Source organism: Rhinatrema bivittatum, chromosome 16 (assembly GCF_901001135.1).
Source record: "Rhinatrema bivittatum chromosome 16, aRhiBiv1.1, whole genome shotgun sequence".
NCBI lineage: Eukaryota > Metazoa > Chordata > Amphibia > Gymnophiona > Rhinatrematidae > Rhinatrema > Rhinatrema bivittatum.
Genome location: NC_042630.1, coordinates 14,553,592 through 14,575,609, shown reverse-complemented (window position 1 = coordinate 14,575,609; position 22,018 = coordinate 14,553,592). Strand labels below are relative to the sequence as shown.

At 44.3% G+C, this 22,018-nt stretch overlaps 1 protein-coding gene across 2 annotated transcripts in view; it reads left to right on the top strand.

Moving 5' to 3' along the window:
* LOC115078126 (NXPE family member 3-like) overlaps window positions 1-22,018 on the top strand; it is a 73,723-nt gene that overhangs the window by 41,502 nt on the left and 10,203 nt on the right. For both annotated transcript variants that reach the window (XM_029580795.1, XM_029580794.1), the window contains exons 2-3: window positions 7,401-8,128; window positions 10,965-11,035. In XM_029580795.1, coding sequence (XP_029436655.1) covers window positions 7,401-8,128; window positions 10,965-11,035 — 799 coding nt within the window. The remainder of the gene's footprint in view (window positions 1-7,400; window positions 8,129-10,964; window positions 11,036-22,018) is intronic.

Genomic DNA, 22,018 nt, shown 5'->3' with positions numbered 1-22,018 from the left:
AAAAGTGTTTTTTGAAGTGAAAAGTTAAGTGTTTCCATGAGGTAATTAGTTAAAAAATCCTCACAGAGCTCCAACCGCTATGCTGACTGCAGAGCGGAAAAAAGAAGACTGAGGGAGACACCTGTGGCTCACAGGGATAATTGCAGGCTGGGCATGCTCAGTGCACCCAGTGTGCCAGTGTCAGTCAAAGCTTGTTGAAACTTTGACAGAAAAGTTTTCCGTACAGGGCTCCATCCTCGATGTCACCCATTTGTGAGGACTACCATCCTGCTTGTCCTGTGAGAAATACTGGGTATCCAACCATCGGGCAGATGGGCAGGGCAGGAATGCAAGGAGCAGAATAAGCAGGCAAAGAACTGAAGATGAAGACAAGGATCCCTGGAACTGAAGCCAGAACACAAGAACTAGTGGTCAAGGAACACTGAGGCAACTCACACTACAGGAACATAGGGACACCTGTTGCTGAGGCAAGGAAGTCAAGGTCTGGAGGCCTTTTATAGGCCTATCTGTATGATGTCATCGGCTCATACCATGAGGCTTTTCCCATAAGGGCCCTTTAAATTTGTCAGCATCGGCCTCGCACATGCCTAAGGGAAGTGCATTGGTAGGCAGACGGCAGCGTCCAGCTGCGAGGGAAATTGGCAGTGGTCTCGCCACAAAGAGGAGCAGGACATGGAATGGCAGAGAGCAGCATCCTGCCGCGAGCGCTTCTTATCCTGCCCAGGGCCCGACTGAGAGGTGAGGGCAGCGGTTCACGACATTAGCCTGTGGACAGCCAAATGCAACACAAAAATGTAAAGGGAGAGAGAGAAGAAACAGAAAATGGACATAAAACCCTGGAAAAGGAGTTAGAGGAAGATTAAAGCAAAAAAACAGACCAGAACTAAAGTGATTAGAAAAAATGAGCAGACAAAAAAGGTAAAAATAAATAATAATAATTTTCACTTTTAGTGATTAAAATAAGTCAGCTTTGGAGATTTGGAAATAGAAATGCTTTTCCAATTGCATTTCCCCAGCATTGCATTGAATGCAGAGTCTGGCGTCTTGTGCTTTCCATTTCAGTTTTAATCTGAACATTTGGAAAGGGTTCCAGAGGGAGAATAATGATAGTGATGACCAGCGAGGAGGAAGGGGAGACACAGAGAGGGCTTGGAAGGTGGGAAGAGGGGACAAAGGGGAATAATGATGGTGGTGATGGAGAAAGGGGGACAGAGGGGCTGCACTTCTTGATTTAGCTATAGGTGCCAAATTGCTTGGCTACAGCTCTGGCAGGTGCAAAAGTCCACAGCTACTTTCCTCCCCCTTCATAATCCTTCCTCACCCCCCATGTGACAAGTTTAAAAGGGAATGTAACCGTAGACTATGTACCAGAGTAGAGATCGGATACTTCCGAAACAAAAGTGACATTGAAGTTGCGGGCCATGTTTAGCTGTTGAAGACAGACAGAAGTTTCTTTTAAATGCAGAAGCTCTTAGCATAGGAAGAATAGTCAAACAATTGTTTTGCAACAGGAGCAAAACAGAATCCACATGGTGATCTCTAAATTATCTAAAAGACACAGAGGAAATGAGGGTGCTTCCTACAAATGTGCACCTAAAAAGCTTTTGATGGGAATGAGACAGCATTTTCTGCTGCTTCCACACTGGGGGGGTGGAGCCCAGAGGACTGTGCATGCCACATCTCTGCTATTTCTGTGTCTGTCTCAGATGGACTCTGTTTAGCTGCATATATATGGTTCATAGGATGCAGCATGGTTGCCTTTATGTTCTTACCATCAAGGCAGGGGTCAGTAATGTGAAAGAGTAGTCCTAGTGATTAGCACTGGGAAAGCTGAGGTTCAAATCCCACTCTTCCATTAGTATACCTCGTGACTTACATTATCTCCCATTGCTTAGACTGTAAGCTCTTTGGGGCATGAACTTATAACCATTGAATAGTACTGCATTCCTCCAGTAGCACTATAAAAATATGAAGTAGTATTCAGTTTTGTACTTCTTGCAAAATAGGAGCTGCCAGAATATCTTTCACCCAGGTAGAAGCTTCCACGTTCCTCAATAGCTGAATATGGACCATGTCCCTACCCATTTCATTTTGGAAGTGTCTAATCTCTGTGCCAAGTACCCAGAAAAACATTTATTTCCTGATCTTTTTCTGCTTCCCTCTTATTGATCTTTCTCTAACTCCTTTTCCAGGGTCACTTGTACATTTTCTATTTCTTTTCTCTCTCTCCATCTCCTTCACTTCTTCCCTTAACATAGGAAGGGTAGAATCTAACTGAACACATAATGAGATCACCATAGGTTTTATAAGGATGGGTAAACCTAACATCATGGGAGCCACTGCCGGGGCAGTAGATCTAATAGGAAGCCAAACAGCCTCTTTTCTGCCTTTAACGCTTCCTCTCTAGCCATTCAGATTTTACCCCTCCCCTTTTCTCCTTTCAGTTCCCTTCTCCATTGTTCCACCTACCAATCTCCACTTCTCATCTGTCTTTGCATGAAGTAGGTCACATCTGCATTTTGTAATCCTTCCGCTTTTCAAACCCTTATTTGCTTTTATTCTCAGTGGAAGGGAGTGGGCAGTGGAGTGATTCATGGATCTGTATTGGGACCCGTACTTTTCAATATATTTATAAATGATCTGGAAAGAAATACGACGAGTGAGATAATCAAATTTGCAGATGACACAAAATTGTTCAGAGTAGTTAAATCACAAGCAGATTGTGATAAATTGCAGGAAGACCTTGTGAGACTGGAAAATTGGGCATCCAAATGGCAGATGAAATTTAATGTGGATAAGTGCAAGGTGATGCATATAGGGAAAAATAACCCATGCTATAGTTACACAATGTTAGGTTCCATATTAGGTGCTACCACCCAAGAAAGAGATTTAGGCATCATAGTGGATAACACGTTGAAATCATCGGTTCAGTGTGCTGCAGCAGTCAAAAAAGCAAACAGAATGTTGAGAATTATTAGAAAGGGAATGGTGAATAAAACGGAAAATGTCATAATGCCTCTATTGCTCCATGGTGAGACCACACCTTGAATACTGTGTACAATTCTGGTCGCCGCATCTCAAAAAAGATATAGTTGCGATGGAGAAGGTACAGAGAAGGGCAACCAAAATGATAAGGGGAATGGAACAGCTCCCCTATGAGGAAAGACTAAAGAGGTTAGGACTTTTCAGCCTGGAGAAGAGCCGGCTGAGGGGGGTTATGATAGAGATGTTTAAAATCATGACAGGTTTAGAACAGGTAGATGTGAATCAGTTATTTACTCTTTCGGATAATAGAAAGACGAGGGGCCACTCCATGAAGTTAGCATGTGGCACATTTAAAACTAATCGGAGAAAGTTCTTTTTCACTCAATGCACAATTAAACTCTGGAATTTGTTGCCAGGGGATGTGGTTAGTGCAGTTAGTGTAGCTGTGTTTAAAAAAGGATTGGATAAGTTCCTGGAGGAGAAGGCCATTACCTGCTATTAATTTAGTTGACTTAGAAAATAGCCACTGCTATTACTAGCAACAGTAGCGTGGAATAGACTTAGTTTTTGGGTACTTGCCAGGTTCTTATGGCCTGGATTGGCCACCGTTGGAAACAGGATGCTGGGCTTGATGGACCCTTGATCTGACCCAGTATGGCATGTTCTTATGTTCTTATTCAAAGTTAATCATTGATGCCTACACCCAGGGCTGACTAGTTCCAGGAGAGAGATTTTAGACCAGTGCTGGCTTTTGAACTAACATCCAGTGATTGTACAGAGTGGCCCATGGAAAAGGCCCATGGTCCTAACTTGGACCCCAAAGATCCCAACAGCTACCGTCCAATCTCCAACCTTCCATTCATTTCCAAGGTTATGGAGAAATTAGTTAACACACAACTATTGGACTACATAGAAGAACACAAAATTCTATTCCCTACTCAATACGGATTCAGAAAAGCTTCAAGTACTGAATCCCTACTCATCTCCTTGACAGACTACCTCACCATGGGCCTCGACAAAGGACAGGCCTTCCTATTGATCTTACTGGACCTCTCGGCAGCATTCGACCCCATAAACCACGCCACACTACTAAACCAGCTGGTGAACATCGGCATTACAGGAACAGCACTAACCTGGTTCAAGACATTCCTAGAGAATAGAGGGTTCAAGGTTAGAATCCATAACAAAGAATCCCACCGGTACCCTTCCTCACTAGGAGTTCCGCAGGGCTCCTCACTCTCACCCACTCTCTTTAACATCTACCTTCTCCCGCTTTGCCAGTTGTTAAACAAATTGAACCTAAAACACTTCCTATATGCCGACGATGTCCAGATCGTAATCCCCATCAAAGAATCCATCACTAAAACTCTAGAATTCTGGGACTGTTTTCAAGAAATCAACTGCCTACTCTCCAGCTTAAACTTAATTCTAAATTCATCAAAAAGCGAATTCCTGCTCATCTCTCCAGAAAATAGCAACATCACTATGAACCCGCCAGCCAACTTGCAAATCTCAAAAGTAAGAGACCTAGGAGTTACTATAGATAACCGGCTAAACCTAAAATCATTTATTAACCAAACAACTAAAGACTGTTTCCACAAACTACATGTACTAAAAAGAATAAAGCCCCTCTTTCATTTTCATGATTATAGAACAGTTCTGCAAGCAATAATCTTCGCTAAGATAGACTACTGTAACGCTATCTTACTAGGTCTCCCATCATCTCATACTAAACCTCTCCAAATGATCCAGAACACTGCAGCCAGAATATTAACAAACAAGAGGAGAAGAGACCACATTACTCCCGTCCTCAAAGACCTGCATTGGTTGCCAATCCACTACAGAATAATCCATAAGTCCCTCACCACAATCTACAAATCTATCCATGGTCTTGCTCCACTCCATCTACAAATAACTCTCAAAAAACACTCCTCCTCCAGACCCATTAGAGACGTTTACAGAGAATATCTACAAGTACCACACGCCAAAGCCACCCAACATATAACATTGAGAGATTGGGTCTTCTCCACAGCAGGACCCTCACTATGGAACTCTATCCCCCTAGAATTACAACAGGAACCTTGCCTTCTAACCTTCAGAAAAAGACTTAAAACATGGCTGTTCAAGCAAGCCTTTCCGGACCCTTACTGATTTGTCCTCCTTCAAACTGATCCAGACATCACTAGTTACTGCAACTTTCTACCACTTATGTTAAACTGCTATCATCTTCTTCTTCTACTCCCAGTTCAAATCACCCCTGTTTTATTGTAACTTCATCTTTCTTTGCACTTGTTATAGTTTTGTACTGTATATGCTCATGGTATAGTTTTGTATGTTATACTGTCATTGTTCACCCCTTGTTCAATGTAAACCGGCATGATACGACCAACCGTGAATGCCGGTATAGAAAAGCACAAAATAAATAAAAGTAGCCTGCCTGGCACTGGTATTGGAGGAGGGCTACTTTTCCATGGGCCACCCTATAGTATTTATAGTCCCTGCTTCTTTAATTTAAATCAGTGCGGCAGGTGCCAGAATTCATCAGGATGGAGAGTGGAAGTGTGGTTTTCAAAAATCCAGGACCGGCCTGAAATGCCTGAATGTAATCCACTCTGAAGTGCCGAAAAGCGGAATATAAATAAACCTCCCTGAACTGGGTATCTCTGCAAACCAATTGTCAGTGCTTGCAAAGTCTCCTCTGTTTTTTTCCTTTCTAGAAATACAGTAATCCTTTCCCAGTCTGTAAACAACATGGTAATCTATTATTAGACAAACCAGGAAGTATTCTGAATTTGGAAATGCTCCTTAAGTTGTGGAAGGTGGGGCTGTGCTGTCATTTAAAAAACAAAATGACACAAAGTAAAACAATTTTGTTTCATTTCGGTGCACGCTTTAATTTAATTTTTACAGTGTGCACTATGTACTAGGGATGTGAATCGGATCCGATATCGGATCCGATTCTGGTTCCGATTCACATCTCTATAGATGTGAATCGGATCCAATATCGGATGTGAATCGGATCCGATATCGGATCCGATTCACATCTCTACTATGTACTAAATGTTATAGTGCACGCTGTTTGCAAAATAATGTGTTGTGCATCTTGTGAAAAATAGTGCACACTAAAAGCAATGAACAAAATGAAAGCTTAAAAACAAAACAATTAAAACGACACACAAATATTCTCCATGCACACGCCTAATGGGAGGCACTAGAATAAGCTGATTGGAATGATGATCAGCCAGAGCTGCCAGTGTTCTGTAGTCCAACCATCCCCTCTGAATGGTGACTGGCAAACAGAGGTGGGGGTTTGGTATGTGAACTGGAACCTGTGCTCCATGCTTTCATCTAGTGCAGTTCCTGAGTCTTGGATTGGTTCATCCCTGTTTAAAAGTGGGTTCAAGGGATCCTTCGGAAGCAAAACATGGACAGGATAGGGAAGGGGAGGTGGGTTAATACAATCACCATCACTGCAATATGGCTTGAAATTTCTTACCGAGTCTGCAGTATCTATAGCTGAGTGAGCCCAATGCTACCTCACCTTTTTGCATATAAAATAGCTGTCTCTTGACCATTTAACATACCGGTACTTACCACAAGGTTAACAAAAAACCCCCAAACTCAACCCAATCGATTTGAAACTGTTGGCCTGACCAATTCCCCTGTTCATGGTGGCTAAAGTGTTAGCCCATTTGAGTGCCCAAAAATAAAGATCAAAGAAACAAAAAAAAAAAGGAAGGGAATGTTAACTCCTGAAAACTAAGCTAGTCAAGAAATGTATCAGGTTAGTCCAATACAAAGCTGTCCCTTTTGCATGGCTTTTGTTTGTGTGACCTTTATTTCCATGCAGAATTCTGTTCCAAATCTTGCACAGATTCCGTGCCAGGGCGAGTTAAGCGCGTCCCACATTCAAAACTTGCTAAACTTTCCATGCTACTAATGCCTCCCTGGGTATTAGCTGCATGAGATTTACTATTTAGGATCCTGCCAGGTTCTTGTGATCTGGCTTGGCCCCTGTTGGAAACAGGATGCTGGGCTTGATGGACCCTCAGTCTGATCCAGTATGGAAACTTCTTATGTAAATATGCAAGGTTTTCACATTTCTGAAAAAAGTAAACCATGAGCTCAAGTGACTGATCAATACTTTCTGTGCCTTCATCTCCAAGACCTCTACAGCCTTCAGATGTCAGAATGTATTTATATTCTGTGAGTTTAGGCAAACCAAAAAGAGTTTCATTGTTGAGAAAATGTTTTTCATTTGTTGAGGGCATACAATAGGTGCTTGGCAGCCACACTTACATAAAAAAAATCTTCAGAGCCACCTGTGTGGGAGTCTGAAAACTACCTAAGGATAGCAACAGCATTGGCAACAGTCTTGAATACTAACAGCTGGTTTATTCTTTGTTTCTTTTCAGGTTATATACGGGTTATGGGAAAAGAATCAGGAATCGAATATCTTTCCTATCACTTCCATCAGTATTCCTTCCTTGACTCTGTCCCCAACTATGACAACTCCCTGGCATGACTCTGAGGAAGTGAAGATGCTGAAGGAGCTGATAGCGTGGCCAGAACCCCGGGGGACACTGAGTTTTAACTCATCCACAAGTGCTCAGAACTGTGACTACCAGATCCTGAATCCCAGAGCCCACTATTCTGTCGGAGAGACCCTGGAGCTGCTGCTAACCGCGAGAGACCACCAGAAGAGACCAAAGAGCTACGGAGGCGATTTCTTCCGGGCCAAACTCCATTCCCCCGAACTGAAGGCTGGTGTGACGGGGTCCATGCGAGATCACCAGAATGGGACCTACACCATCACCTTCCGGCTGCTGTGGCCTGGGGATGTGGAGGTTTCTATCCGGCTCATACATTCCAGCGAGGCCGTCCAGATCATGAAAAGACTCAGAGACACCAGGACAGATAAGGTCTATTTCTATGGATATTTCCAGAAGAACGGGACTGCAGAGAGAACGGAATGTAACCTGCAAATCCTGGAGAGACCTGTATGTGAATACACTGACCCCAGAACTGGGGAGAAGTGGGTCTGTATCAGACCAAAGCAGCTTCCCTGCAACACCTTGATTTATCACTCTGCAGGAGGTTACAGGAAAGTCACCAACAAAGAGGAAGATGCTCTCTTAGCAGGGTAAAGTCTCCTTTTTTTGATGGCCTTGTTAGATGACTAGTTGAGATGCTGACAGTAAGTAATAGTAATCCTCCCTTGCAGCACATAGGGAGAAGGAAATGGAGACATTGCTTTCTATTGTAATGCATCCACTTCAATTTCACCCCCTCCCCTGCTTCCTAAGATTGAATTATTTTGATTTTCAAATGCTCAGACAGCTGCTTAGAGGAGCCCATGGCTATTGAAAGTAAACAGAACAATCACAAACTGAGAAATTAGAATGGTCAGAATATTTCTTAAACTGTGGAATTCTTTAACTGACTAATTGAAAACCTAAGAAGTCAGTCACATTTTCGAGCCTTATTAACACCTTTGTAAAATAAACAATAATGATTCATATGGCAGGGTGTTCAAACCTATGCACATGCCACATTCATTTTTTAAAATTATTTTCAAATCTGTTAAAATTAGTAAGCAAATAGTAATGTTGCATTAAAGTTGTAAAAAGAGGTTGTTTATGAACTACATTAAGTTCATAAACTTAAGTACATTAAGAGTTGTATGAACTTCTCTTCACTTAAAGATTCATCGAAACATATATCCCATCATGTATCAAAAATGTTAATGCATATGTTATGAAAAAGGAGCAAGTTTATGGAAATTTGTAACTTACCACACAGCGCGGTAAACTTACCATGTTCTGTGAGAATCCCTATTTTTCAGGTCCTGTGTGGGAGAGAGAGAGACCATCTACAAGGCCCTCATAGTAGTTAAGTATTTATCTCTCTATAGGAGGGCTACCGGATAGGTCGAAGTGAGGTGTTAGTGGTGGTTTAGGGGCCAGTTTTGCATGTAGAGTGAGACATGCGAACAGCACAGTTCACCTTGCTGAAGATTTGATATCATTTGGAGTCATAGCTAGAGTGAGAGAGTTCATACATCTCCCTCTATATGCAAAACTGGCCCCTAAACCACCACCACCACCAACATCTCCCCTTGACCTATCAGGTGGCCCTCCTATAGAGAGATAAATAGATGTATACAGTGAGGGCCTCCCGAGAGGTTCTCTCTCTCCCTCTCTTCACCCCCCCCCCCCCAAACAAGCCCAGAAATGGCCAAAATGCTATTCCAAAAATTTATTGCAAATTGTGTTAAGCTGTGTGATATGTCCAAAATGGCCATATCACACAGCTTAACACCAGGGGAAAAGGTGTAGTTATTTCCGGCATTAAAACCATGAGATAGCATGTGTTAGGGTGCAATATGGCCCCTAATTTAACTAAAACCCACCCAAACTCCTCCCCCGATTCCACCCTCTCAAAAATTTGCATTCGCGCCGTGCACTACTATACTTTTCACATGTGTTATGGAGTTGACACATAATGCATTTTGATGAATGATCCTAATAGTTTGATCAGGTGGGCATCGACTTTTGCATATAACTGTAAATTAGGAACTTCTGGAATGGCTGATTTTACTTGTGACTATTTGAGAGCTGGACTTATTCTGGGGGAGCATTAGTGGAGCTTTAACATTTTCTTTTATTATTTTATGTGAATTGGATATTCTTTGAATCTTGATGTTGTTAATTTCCATTGAACTCCCATCTTTTGGGTAGGGTAAGGAATTTGTAATCCCCGTGATATATGCTGCATTACTATATTTTTAATGCAATCCATTTACAATCATTGTAATAGGCGAAATATGAAAATTAAGTAAATAATACATGGGGAGGGTCATTGTCAAACAGCTTGCTTAGGCTAAAGAGTGTGGGTATGTTTTACTTACAGACTGTAGCCCGAATTTTCAAAGCAGATGTGTTCCCATAAATCTGTGCGGATGTGCTTGGAGCCAGTGCCGCCATCCATGCACAAACTTTCACTGCCTGGCAGCAGGTGTAACCTTCTGCATGTATATTTATATCTCCCTCCCAGAATGCCTCTCTGAAATGTGCACTCTTGTGTGTACTTTTACTTGCTCAGCACCCCCCCTCCACAGGTAATTTTAAAGGGCCATTTACGCACATAAAACCCTGGTTTATGTGCATAAATCCTTTTGAATAAATATGCAGGCCTCTCTAAATCAGTCTCAGTGGCAATTCTGGGAGGAACATTTTGCAGAGAGGAACAGGAGGAGGAGCAGCCAAGTGGGGAGGGCACTGAACTATGACTTCAGAGAAGTCTCAAGGGAAACAGAGTCCACAGTTCCCCTCTGCCATTGACTCACTTCATCTCTCTACGTTTCCAGAGGTGTCAGCAAGGGGGGGGGGGGGGGGGTCCTGCTAGTGGAGTAGAAGGAGTAGATGCAAATTGGTTGCTTACTCTTTCAAAAACTACAAAGCCTAGGGGACATGCAATGAAATGACTAGGTAACACATTTTAGACAAATAGGAGAAAATATTAACGCACAATTAAACTCCAGAATTTGTTGGTGGATGATGTGGTAAAAGCTGTTAGTGTAGCTGGGTTTAAAGAAGGTTTCACAAGTTCCTGGAAGAAAAGTCCATAAACCATTATTAAGGTGGACTTGGGGAAATCCACTGCTTGTCCTTGGGAGAAGCAGCATGGAATTTATCAACCTTTTTGAATCCTGCAAGGGACTTGTGATCTGGATTGGCCACTGCTGGATATAGGATACTGGGCTTGATTGACCTTTGGTCTGACCCAGTAAGGCAAAACTAATGTTCTTGTGTAACTAACCAGAGAGTCAGCCCTCTTAATCTGCTTTTTCCTCAGGTAACGGCATTTAAAAATGGAGAGGACAGGAGAAAAAGAGAAGGGGAAGAAATGAATGATCCTCAGCGGTATCTTTGCTGTTAATCACATGTGTTCTCTCTGCTTCCCCCCCCATCTAACAGGGCTGTAACAGATCAAGCAATACCAGGAAAGATTCCCATCCTTCTGGTTCTCCCTGGGAACAGCAGCGTCTGTAAGTTTGGAGGAAGGTCATCGCTTCTTGCAGACAAACCCCATGAAAATCCCAGGGAAGGAAGGGGCAATTGTAAAGCCATACAAAAGACATGTTTTAAGAATGCTTTGCTTCCATTTTCTTCGTTTTATGTTTGTGCTAAACTTCTGTTGTTTAGAATAAAAATTAAGCCATGCAACCAAGAATAATATAGCCCTAGTCCAAAAAAAAAAAATAAAGTAAGCAAAGCTCTAAGCATTAGGCTGGTAGAAGAAATAACAAGGGCCAAGATGCTGGTAGGGAGATATCAGGAGAATAACAATTTGTAAAGGTTGAAATAGGGCAGATGTCAAGAAACGAAATTTAATCTAATATAAAGCTGAAAAATAAATTAAAATACCTGTGCTTCAAAAAAAGGAAAACCAAACACAGGGACTGAGTAATGAAATAAACGAGGCAATAACATCACCCAACAAGGACACGTGCTGGATCAGGGCTGCTCTGGCAGGAGACATGGGAGCGCAGCCAGGGATCAGGACTTCTGATGCAGCTAAGCAGTCCTCCATGCCCGAGCTTCCCAAAACACAAGAGAGGAGGTTTTTACGGCCTGGATTGGCCACTGTTGGAAACAGGATGCTGGGCTTGATGGACCCTTGGTCTGACCCAGTATGGCATTTTCTTATGTTCTTAAAAAATAAAAAGGTTCTCTGGGAAGGAAGGAGATCAAATCTAGGCAGGAGCCAGAAAAATAAATGCAGAAAGAAAAGCAAACTGGCAAATGAGGTATCCTAACCTCTCAAGCAGGGCTCCCAAACCCGGCCTGGGGACCACAGGTTAGCCACAATAAATATGCATCAGATACATGTTCATAGAGTGAGACTCCATGGTATGCAAATGTATCTCATGCGTATTCATGCTGCATCTCCTGGGGGGGGTCCCGCTCTAAACCCTACCTGAACCCAAACTAAATCTCCAAACCTAACCTTAATGAGTATAAGTGAGAGTGGATATGAGTGAGGCAAGGGGAAGCCAACACTGCCTTCCACTCCCAACAAACAAGTCAGTTTCAAAAATCAGGAATGCCAAATAAAACAGGACTGTTGCCTCCAGAGCCACAAACAGGCCAGGTTTTCAGGACATCCATAATGAATATCCTGACCCGTTTGAGGCTCTGGAGGACCGGACTTGGCCACGCCTGATCTGTTTCTCACATATTTCAGCTTCTTTACGGGAAGGCAAACAGGCCAGGTTTTCAGGATAACCATAATGAATATCCTGAAAACCTGGCCTGTTTGTGGCTCTGGAGGACCGGAGTTCACCACCCCTGATTTAGATGAATAAACTGTGTGGTTTCATACGGGCCATTCTTTTTCTAGAAACAAAGATGTCCTTACTCAGAGGCAGGGCCATTCTTTCAGAGGGAGTTGGGGAAAATAGGGAAACCATCCAGTAGGAGTGAGCATTCATTTGAAATTAAATAGGAAATATTATTGGTATTTACTATTTCATTTTGTGATTTAAGAAAAACATTAGAAAAACCCCACAATTTCATGTGGTTTTGTTTTTTTGTGGGGGTGGGCTGAAAAAGCAATATTTTATTAAAAAAAAATCATAGGATTTGCCTCAACCCTTCCAGTTCATTAAAATATTCACTCCCCCCAAGCCCCCAGGACACCATATTGAAAAAAGGTGATCACCGCCCATTGCCCCTATCATGTGATTAGGGCTGCCCAAGGCACTGGTAGCCTGGGTCACATGATAGGGGCAAAGGTCAGCCCACATCATTTTGAATAACAGCAGTCACCAGGACTGGGAATGGGAAGTCATTCCTGGACTCTCACTAGACCACCAGAGACATTTTGGTGAGTCCTGGAGGCTCGGTGAGGGGGGGGGGGACTTTTAATAAACAGGGAGGCTTGGGGTGGATTCTGTTTAGATTTATTTTTTTGTAAAAATTAAACAAAAATCAGTCTGGGGGTGGAGCCGAAATGGCCCACTCCCGAAACAAGAGGGAAATGAAACAAACCTTTTTTTTTTTTTTAGTACCCCCTATCGCCCAATGCCTCTCCTCCTCCCAATCCCCTCACGATAGCCCTGCTTCCTGCAGTTGGCTGAAGGATTCAGTTATGGTATGATCTCTTCCCAACCCCCAACTCGCCATCCTCCCTCCCACCAGAAGAGGCATAATAGTGCAGTGCTTTTACCTGCTGTACCTCCTCTGCCACCCTCATGGCATGGGAAAAACAATGGGGGAAGGAGGTTGAAAAAGAGAGGCATCACTGGTGGAAATCTTAGATTTAGAGTCAGGAAACTATCACGACAAATCTCTATGTGTTGCTAAAGTAATGTATAAGTGGTTAAAAGGAGAAAAAATAAGAAACAATAGATAATAATGCTAAGTTGAGAGTGGTTAATAGTATGGGTTCCACCAGGCCCATCTGACGCTGTCATAAGTACCTTTCACCAAAAAGTATTGAAAGATCTAAGATCAGTTTTTTCAGACAAGCGGCCTTTTTCAAATCTGACTAGATCAGAAGCCTTGGCCCTCAAAACATTACGACAAAATGATGATTTAGTGATTAAGCCCGCAGATAAGGGAGGTAAGAGAGTTCTTCTAGATCGCTCCCAATATACCGCAGAAATTCAACGACAACTACAAGATCGACCCTTTTATCAGAAATTATTAAGTAATCCCACTGAATCCATTTTAGGTGAGAGAGAATCCATAGTGAAAGAAGGCATGGAACTGGGCTTTCTTACATCATATGAGGCAGTGTTCTTACTACGCATATCTGCTCCGGTTCCAGTGTTTTATATCCTTCCCAAAATACACAAAGACATTACTCACCCTCCTGGACGAGCGATCGTGTCTAGTAGAGGTTCTTTACTTGAACCCCTTTCGAGATTTTTGGATGTATTTTTAGCTCCACGTGTTCGCGAGTTGAAATCGTATATCAGAGACTCCCAACAGATGATACAGTTTTTGGACAATTATCAATTACACTCCAGTACCATATTTTTGGCAACACTGGACGTGGAAGCACTATACACGAATATTCCGCAGGAAGACGCTATTAAGAAGCTTTGACTATTTTGAGAAGAGACCAAGGCCTCATAGGATACCTTCAGATTTCTTACAAGCCTTGATGAGGATAGCTTTGACAAAAAATTTTTTTGCCTGGGAAGGAGAATTCTTTTCAGCAAATTTGTGGCACGGCTATGGGGGCTACACTGGCCCCAGACATAGCTAATCTGTATATGGGCTGGTTTGAAGATCAGTGGATTTACTCTAATAATCCTTTTGCACAACATATAACAGCATGGAAGCATTATATAGATGACATCCTGATGTTGTGGACTGGCACTTTTGAAGAGTTTCATCAATTTGACAGTTGGTTAAATAATTGTAACACTCATCTGAAATTCACGGCCAAAACCAATGAGGGTTTTGTCACCACATTATATAGCAAAGCAATAGCGAGCAATACTTTGCTTCACTTTACTAGCGCTCACCCTCGCTCATTGAAAGAGAATTTACCTACCAGTCAATTCTTCCGGATTCGACGGCTATGCACCACCCTACCTGAATTTCAACATCAAGCTAAACCGTTGAGTGAAAGGTTTCAGTCGAGAGGGTATCCCCCAAGGTGCATAAAACGAGCATATACCAGAGCCAAATATACACATCGTGAGTGGCTGTTTTTACCACGATCAGAGGATAACAAAGAGGTACTTACTTACGTTTTACCATTCTCCTCTATGGCACAAAAAAATGAAGAAAATTATCGCAGATAATTGGCACATTGTACAATTACATGATGAATTACAGAAGACTCCGAGGTTTACTTATACCCAAGGGGCTAATCTCAAAGACCAATTGGTTCACTCCGATTCTTCTGTTTATCCAAATATTCAGAACATCGGTCACACCAAATGTGGTTCATGTACTGTCTGTCATGTTATGATTTCCACCTCCGTGTTGCATTTTTCACACTTAAAAAAGAATATCACAGTAAAGACTAAACCACAAATTTAGAGAGACAACATGTTTAACCTATGTAATATTTATTGTAAATATCCACATATATACCTACATAGCCATTTAAAACTAAGCTAGCACACTCACACATTCATACAACCCAATTAAAATAACAGGTGTTCATTCGAGATGTTAAATTGAGATTAATTGAATTAACATATATTGTTTTTGCAATAAAGGCGCTTATTTAACTGAAAACTGAATATTTAACAGTACAAAGTTTAAATCCACTGAAATATCAAATCTTAGTTATAACCACTATATCTTCTTCTTTGACTTCATATAGTTCACATTCCATGTATCATTATTGATTATCACTGTAGTATGTTCATTGGTCATCACAATGTATCCGATATATCCACGTTCATTTAGTCATGACGATATACTCGATGTGTCCGACAAATGATATCTTCGTTTCACCCCTATTATCAGGGGCTTCCTCAGGGACTCATATGATTTCGGGTCTATACACGGAAAACTTCTGCCGGGCATGCCCCTACTGGGCATGCTCGGCATGGCACTAACCCTGCAGCCAGCAGGGGTCTCCCTTCAGTCTTATTTGAAAGCTACAGGCAGTGCCGAAAAATAAAGCAATAAAATGTTACGAACCCAACACCGCGGGGTGGCGGGTGGGTTTCGTGAGGACTAACATCCTGCTGTCCTGTGAGAACACCTGTTACAGGTAAGCAACATTTGCTTTCTCACAGGACAAGCAGAATTGTAGTCCTCGCATATGGGTGAGTACCGAGCTGAGGATGTCCGGACATGCTCCAAATGTACCCAAAGGCGTGCAACAGGCACAACAACTGGGGTGGAATTTGGTAGAGGGCATCCTGAACCCCACCGGGCAGACGGAAGGGTGTTGGTACGTTACGTTGGAAACAGGTTACGCAGGACAGACTGGCCTAAGATGGAATCTTGTCTTCCGGCTTTGTCCAAGCAATAGTGGGCTGTGAAGGTATGGAGAGAACTCCAGGTGGCAGCCCTGCAAATGTCAGGAAGTGGCACCGATCGTAGGTGTGCTACTGAAGTCGCCATGGCCCTCACAGAGTGTGCTTTAAAACGGTCTTGAAAAGGAATGCCTGCTTGCTGATAGCAAAAAGATATGCAGTCCGCTAACCAGGAGGAGAGAGTCTGCTTACCCACAGGTTGCCCTAATTTGTTGAGGTGGAACGAGATGAATAGCTGAGTGCTCGTCCTGTGGGCAACTGTACGGTCTAGATAAAAAGCTAGAGCCTGTTTGCAGTCAACGGTATGCAGAGCCTGTTCCCCTGGATTGGAATGGGGCCTGGGAAAGAAGGTAGGTAGTATGATGGATTGATTAATGTGAAACTCCGAAACTCCCTTAGGTAAAAATTTAGGGTGAGTGCAGAGTACTGCCCGGTCCTGCAGGAGTTTAGTGTAAGGCGGATAGGTAACTAGGACCTGTAACTCACTAACCCTGCGAGCTGAAGTGAGAGCCAAAAGGAAAATCACTTTCCATGTGAGATATTTTAAGTCACAAGAGTGAAGAGGCTTGAATGGTGGTTTCATGAGCCGACTGAGAACCAAATTAAGGTCCCAAGAAGGAGCCGGAGGACGTAAAGGTGACTTGATGTGGAACAAGCCCTTCAGAAAGCATATTACAAGGGGTTGTACTAATATAGGGATATCCCCGAAACCTTTATGGAAGGCAGCTACCGCACTGACAAGCATTCTGATGGACGATGTCTTGAGACCCGACTCTGACAGATGCCAGAGATAGTCCAAAAACTTTGGGATTGGACAGGAAAAGGGATCAAGGGACTGAGAAGCGCACCATAATGTAAACCTTTTCCATTTATAGGAGTAAGATTTTCTCGTGGAAGGCTTCCGTGAAGCAATCAAGACCCGGGAAACTGGATCTGAAAGGTTAAGTGGTTGAAGGATTAACCTTTTAACATCCATGCCGTCAGGGACAAGGCCTGAGGATTGGGATGGCGTAGGCTCCCGTTGTTTTGAGTGATCAGCAGCGGATCCTTTCCCAAGGGAATGTGCCTGCGGATGGAAAGATCCTGTAGTATTGGAAACCACACTTGGCGTGGCCAGTGGGGTGCTATCAGGATCATGGTTCCCTTGTCCTGACGTAGCTTCACGAGAGTCTTCGAGAGAAGAGGAAGTGGAGGGAATGCATAAAGCAGACCAGTTGCCCATGAGAGGGAGAATGCAGCTCTGAGCTGAGAGCGTTTGCTGCGAATGAGGGAGCAGTAATTGTCCACTTTGTGGTTCTGAGGGGACGCAAAGAAGTCTGTCTGAGGATATCACCACTGTTGGAAGATGGAGTTCACTACCGAGGGGTTGAGAGACCACTCGTGCTGTTGGAAGACGCGACTCAGCTTATCTGCTAGAACATTGTCCACTCCCGGCAAGTAGGTGGCCCTGAGGTACAATCGAGTGGGAGAGAGCTTCTTCTGCATAAATCTGCGCAGCTTCCTGACACAGAAGGAAGGAGCCTGTACCTCCCTGCTTGTTGATGTACCACATGGCCACCTGGTTGTCGGTCTGAATCAGGATGACTTGATTGGAAAGGCAATCCTGAAAAGCCTTGAGAGCATATCGCATTGCTCGAAGCTCCAGGAAATTTATCTGGTGTTTGGCTTTCTCTGGAGACCAAGATCCTTGTGTCTGTAGATCGGCCATGTGGGCTTCCCACCCGAGGTTAGAAGCATCGGTGGTGAGAATGACTTGAGGATCTGGCATTTGAAAGGGCAATCCCTGGAGGAGATTGGTCTGATTTTTCCAGAGAGACAGACGGAGTGCGTCGGAGATGTGGACAATGGTCAGAGGCTGAATAGCTTGAATCCATTGTGACCTCAGAATCCAATGATTGAGTCTCATGGCCAAGCGGGCCATTGGTGTGACATGGACTGAGGATGCCATGTGTCCTAGAAGGATAAGGAATTGGCGAGCTGTTGCAGTATTCTGAGACTGTAACTGGTGAGCGAGAGACACGAGAGTTAGTGCTCGTTGTTGAGGTAAAAATGCCTTTGCCTGCAAGGTGTCCAAGTCTGCCCCAATGAACCACAAGGTTTGAGATGGGACTAAATAGGATTTCTCGTAATTGATGAGAAATCCTAGTGAAATTAGAGTGTGTAGAGTCAACTCGAGGGACGACCGAGCAGTTTGCTGGGTTGGAGCCCTGATTAACCAGTCGTCCAGATAGGGGTAGATGTGAACACCTTCTTTCCTGAGGAAAGCTGTGACAACTACGAGACATTTGGTTAAAGACTCGTGGTGCAGACGCTAGGCCGAACGGAAGCACTCGGTATTGATAGTGCTTGGGGCCTACTAAAAATCTCAGGTACTTGCGATGAGTTGGAGTTATCGCAACGTGGGTGTATGCGTCCTGGAGGTCCAGAGAGCAGAGCCAGTCTCCTCTTTGTAGAAGAGGTAGAAGCGATCCCAAGGTTACCATCTTGAACTTTTACAGCTGGAGGTACTTGTTGAGAGCACGTAGGTCCAGAATTGGATGAACACCCCCCGATTTTTTGGGGTCAGAAAGTACCGGGAATAGAACCCTAGGCTTTGCTGCGAGTGCGGAACGGGTTCTATTGCTTTTGACTGGACAAGGAGGGAGACCTCTTGATCCAGAAGAATGGAGTGGTGGGGAGTCCGGTGGCAGGGTGAGAGTTCAGATGGTAAACCTGAGCAATGATTGCCAATACCCATTGGTCTGTCGTGATTGACTGCCACATGTTGTGAAAGTGGCACAATCGACCTCCCACTGGTATGCTTGGCAGAGGAATCTGGCTGCTGCTCTCCAAGCGGAAGTCAAAAACCCGAAGCCGGTCCTGGCTGGGGAGCTGCTTGTGGTTTTTGTTTCCGGGCCTGGCGAGGCTGAGGCTTTTGATAAGGTCTGGTAGCACGGGACCTTGCTGGTGGCGGATAGGCCTTCCTTGGACGGTAGAACAACTTCTTAGAGTCCTTCCTGAAGGGCTGCTTTGAGGAGAAGTCGGAAGGCATTGAAGAGAGCTGTTTGAGAGTCTCATGGTGGTCTTTTAATTCGGCCACCATTCGTTGGATCTGTTCTCCAAACAGATTATCTCCGATACATGGTAGGTTGGATAACCGGTCTTGCACTTCTGGGCGGAGGTCAGAAGACTTATTTATTTATTTTATTTGCTTTTATATACCGATATTCAGCAATGCCATCACGTCGGTTTACATATAACAATTTTAACTAAAAAATGGATACAATGTAATAAATATAACAAATGAGGGGAAAAAATGGGATATGTATTACAAAATATAATTATCAAATATGTTAAAAATCAATGAAAGATTGGGGGTTGAGAAGAGGGAGAAACAAGAGAGGGATGGGAAAGAGTGTAGTGATTGATAAAATAGAAGGAAGGGGGATGGGAAAAAGGGGAGTAAAATAACTTGAGCCAGGCCCACCGTCTTGCCGAAATAGCTGCTGCAGACACTCTGGTAGAGGTATCAAAAATGTCATAAGATGTTCGAATCTCATGCTTGCCTGCCTCAAATCCTTTGTTTACAAGGGTTTGTAGCTGGTCTTGGAATTCTTCTGGAAGGGACCCGGAGAAGTCCTGTATCTGCTTAAAGATGACCCTATTATATTGGGTCATATAAAGCTGATAGGCAGCAATTTGGGAGATGAGCATGGCCCCTTGGAATACTCGTCGACCAATGTTGTCTAGGAATTTTTGTTCCTTAGCAGGTGGGGTAGACGAGTGGAGTTTTGACCTTTTTGCCTTCTTTTGTGCAGACTCTACCACAACTGAGTGGTGGTCAAGCTGGGATTTTTGGAAACCTGGGGACTGAACTAAATAAGTAGTGTCAGCCTTCCTATGTACTGGAGCAATTGATCCAGGGTTTTCCCAGTTCTTTTTGAGGAGATCAAGAAGGACCTGATGAACAGGAATAGAGGTGATGACATTGGGGGCATCCAGGAATTGGAGTAACTCCATCATCTGGTGTCTACCATCCTGTTCTGTCTGTAGTTGAAAGGGAACAAACTCAGACACTTCCTTCACAAAACTTATGAACGAGAGGTCCTCTGGAGGAGAACGCTTTCTACTTTCAGTGGGAGAAGGTGGTGAAGGTAAGACATCGGTATCTGAAGTATCATCACCCCTAGTGATGATCAGCAGACTGTCCTTTAGGAAGTGAAGGAAGTTGGATATCTGAGGGTCCTGGTCTAGGCTCCGAAAAAATCGGAAGAATCACCGATGATGGCATCGAAGGCACCGGTGCAGGCATTGAGGGCATTGATGGATGACTCGGTGGCGCCGACAAACGTATCGGCATCGATAGATGAATCAATGGCGAGGGACGCATCGGCATCGATGGCTGAGGCAACACACCTGATAGAGGGATGCAGAACGGTGTTTCTCCTCCTGATGAAGCTGTCATCGGGGAGGGCATCAGAGGCATCAGAGACCCAGGATCCATCGGAGGAAGGGCGGTCATCAGCGCTTCCATTCTGGATAGCAGCGGTGCCAGCGCTGCTGAAATCGGGTCGATGACAGGTTCCACAATCGGTGCCAGTGCCAGAGGGACCTGGAGACGTTGCATCGCCTTTTCGATGGCCTCCTGAACCACCCGGTCCAGTTCTTCTCGGAGACCTGGAGTAAGCAGCCCTGGCTCCGGAACAGAAGAGGGAGGCAGAGGCATAGCCGGACGGACCACCTTTACAAGCAGAATTGCGGCTCCCATACCCCGATCGGGTGAGGGTTGCCTCGGTGACCCGGTCGCAGGAATGGTCGGTGCCTTTCCTGGACGGGGCTTCTTCGACAGTGGCTCGGACGGTGGCGAGGTCGATGATTTCACTCCCTTGATGGTCCGAGTCTTACGATGTCGATGTTTTTCCCTGCGATCCCCTAGATCCTGAGGGGGAGTAGAGGGTGTCGATGGCCCTGAAGACGTCGATGGTGGTCGGTCACCAGTCGATGGTCGATGCTGGCGTGAAGTCGATGGTGCCAGTTCCGACGACCTTGATGCAATGGACGGAGTCAGGGTTTGAGCACAGAAGAGGAGTTCCATCTTCTCCATTCTGGCTTTGCGACCTTTTGGTGTCAAAAGGGCACATTTGGTGCAAGTCAGGACATCATGCTCACGGCCTAAACACATTACGCAGACTCCATGGGGGTCTGTGATAGACATGGTGCGAGTACAGTCCGGGCACTGATGGAACCCCGACACCATGGCCATTGAAAAAAATCGAGCCGCAGTACGGTCTATGGCCAGTAGGCCGCAAGGGCCAAACTCAATGGTAATCGGAAAACGGGTAAAAACTTACAGGAGTACCGCGGTCAGAGAAAAGTTAGAGGAGGGACCCCTGTAGGGCAATTTAACTTTAAATAATTCCGTGAGGAAAATTCCTGTCAGGAATCTCTTCAGAGCTCCTTTACCGCGAGGCTACTGCTGAGTGGAAAAAAGAAGACTGAAGGGGGACCTCTGCTGGCTGCAGGGTTAGTGCCATGCTGGGCATGCCCAGTAGGGGCCAGTCAAAGTTCTGGAAACTTTGACAGAAGTTTTCCGTGATTGGGCTCCATCCTGATGATGTCACCCATATGTGAGGATTACCATCCTGCTTGTCCTGTGAGAAAGGAAGTTTGTGTGGGTATGTATGAAAGAGGGAGGGACCCTATATAGAAACAAAGAAGTAACGGCAGAAGAAGACCAAATGGCCCATCCAGTCTGCCCAGCAAGCTTTCACACCTATTTTTTTCATAATTATCTGTTACTCTGACCAGTGAGGTCAGGGCCCTTATTTGTAACTTTTTGGTTCCAATTCGCTTCCACCCCCACCAACGATGCAGACAGCAGTGCTGGAGCTCCATCTGAGTGAAGTATCTAGCTAATTGGTTTGGGATAGTAACCGCCGTAATAAGCAAGCTACTCCTACGCTTGTTTACCCTGCCTGTGCAATTCAGTCCTTGTTGGTTGTCTGAATATAATCCTCTTTACTTCATTCCCCCCTG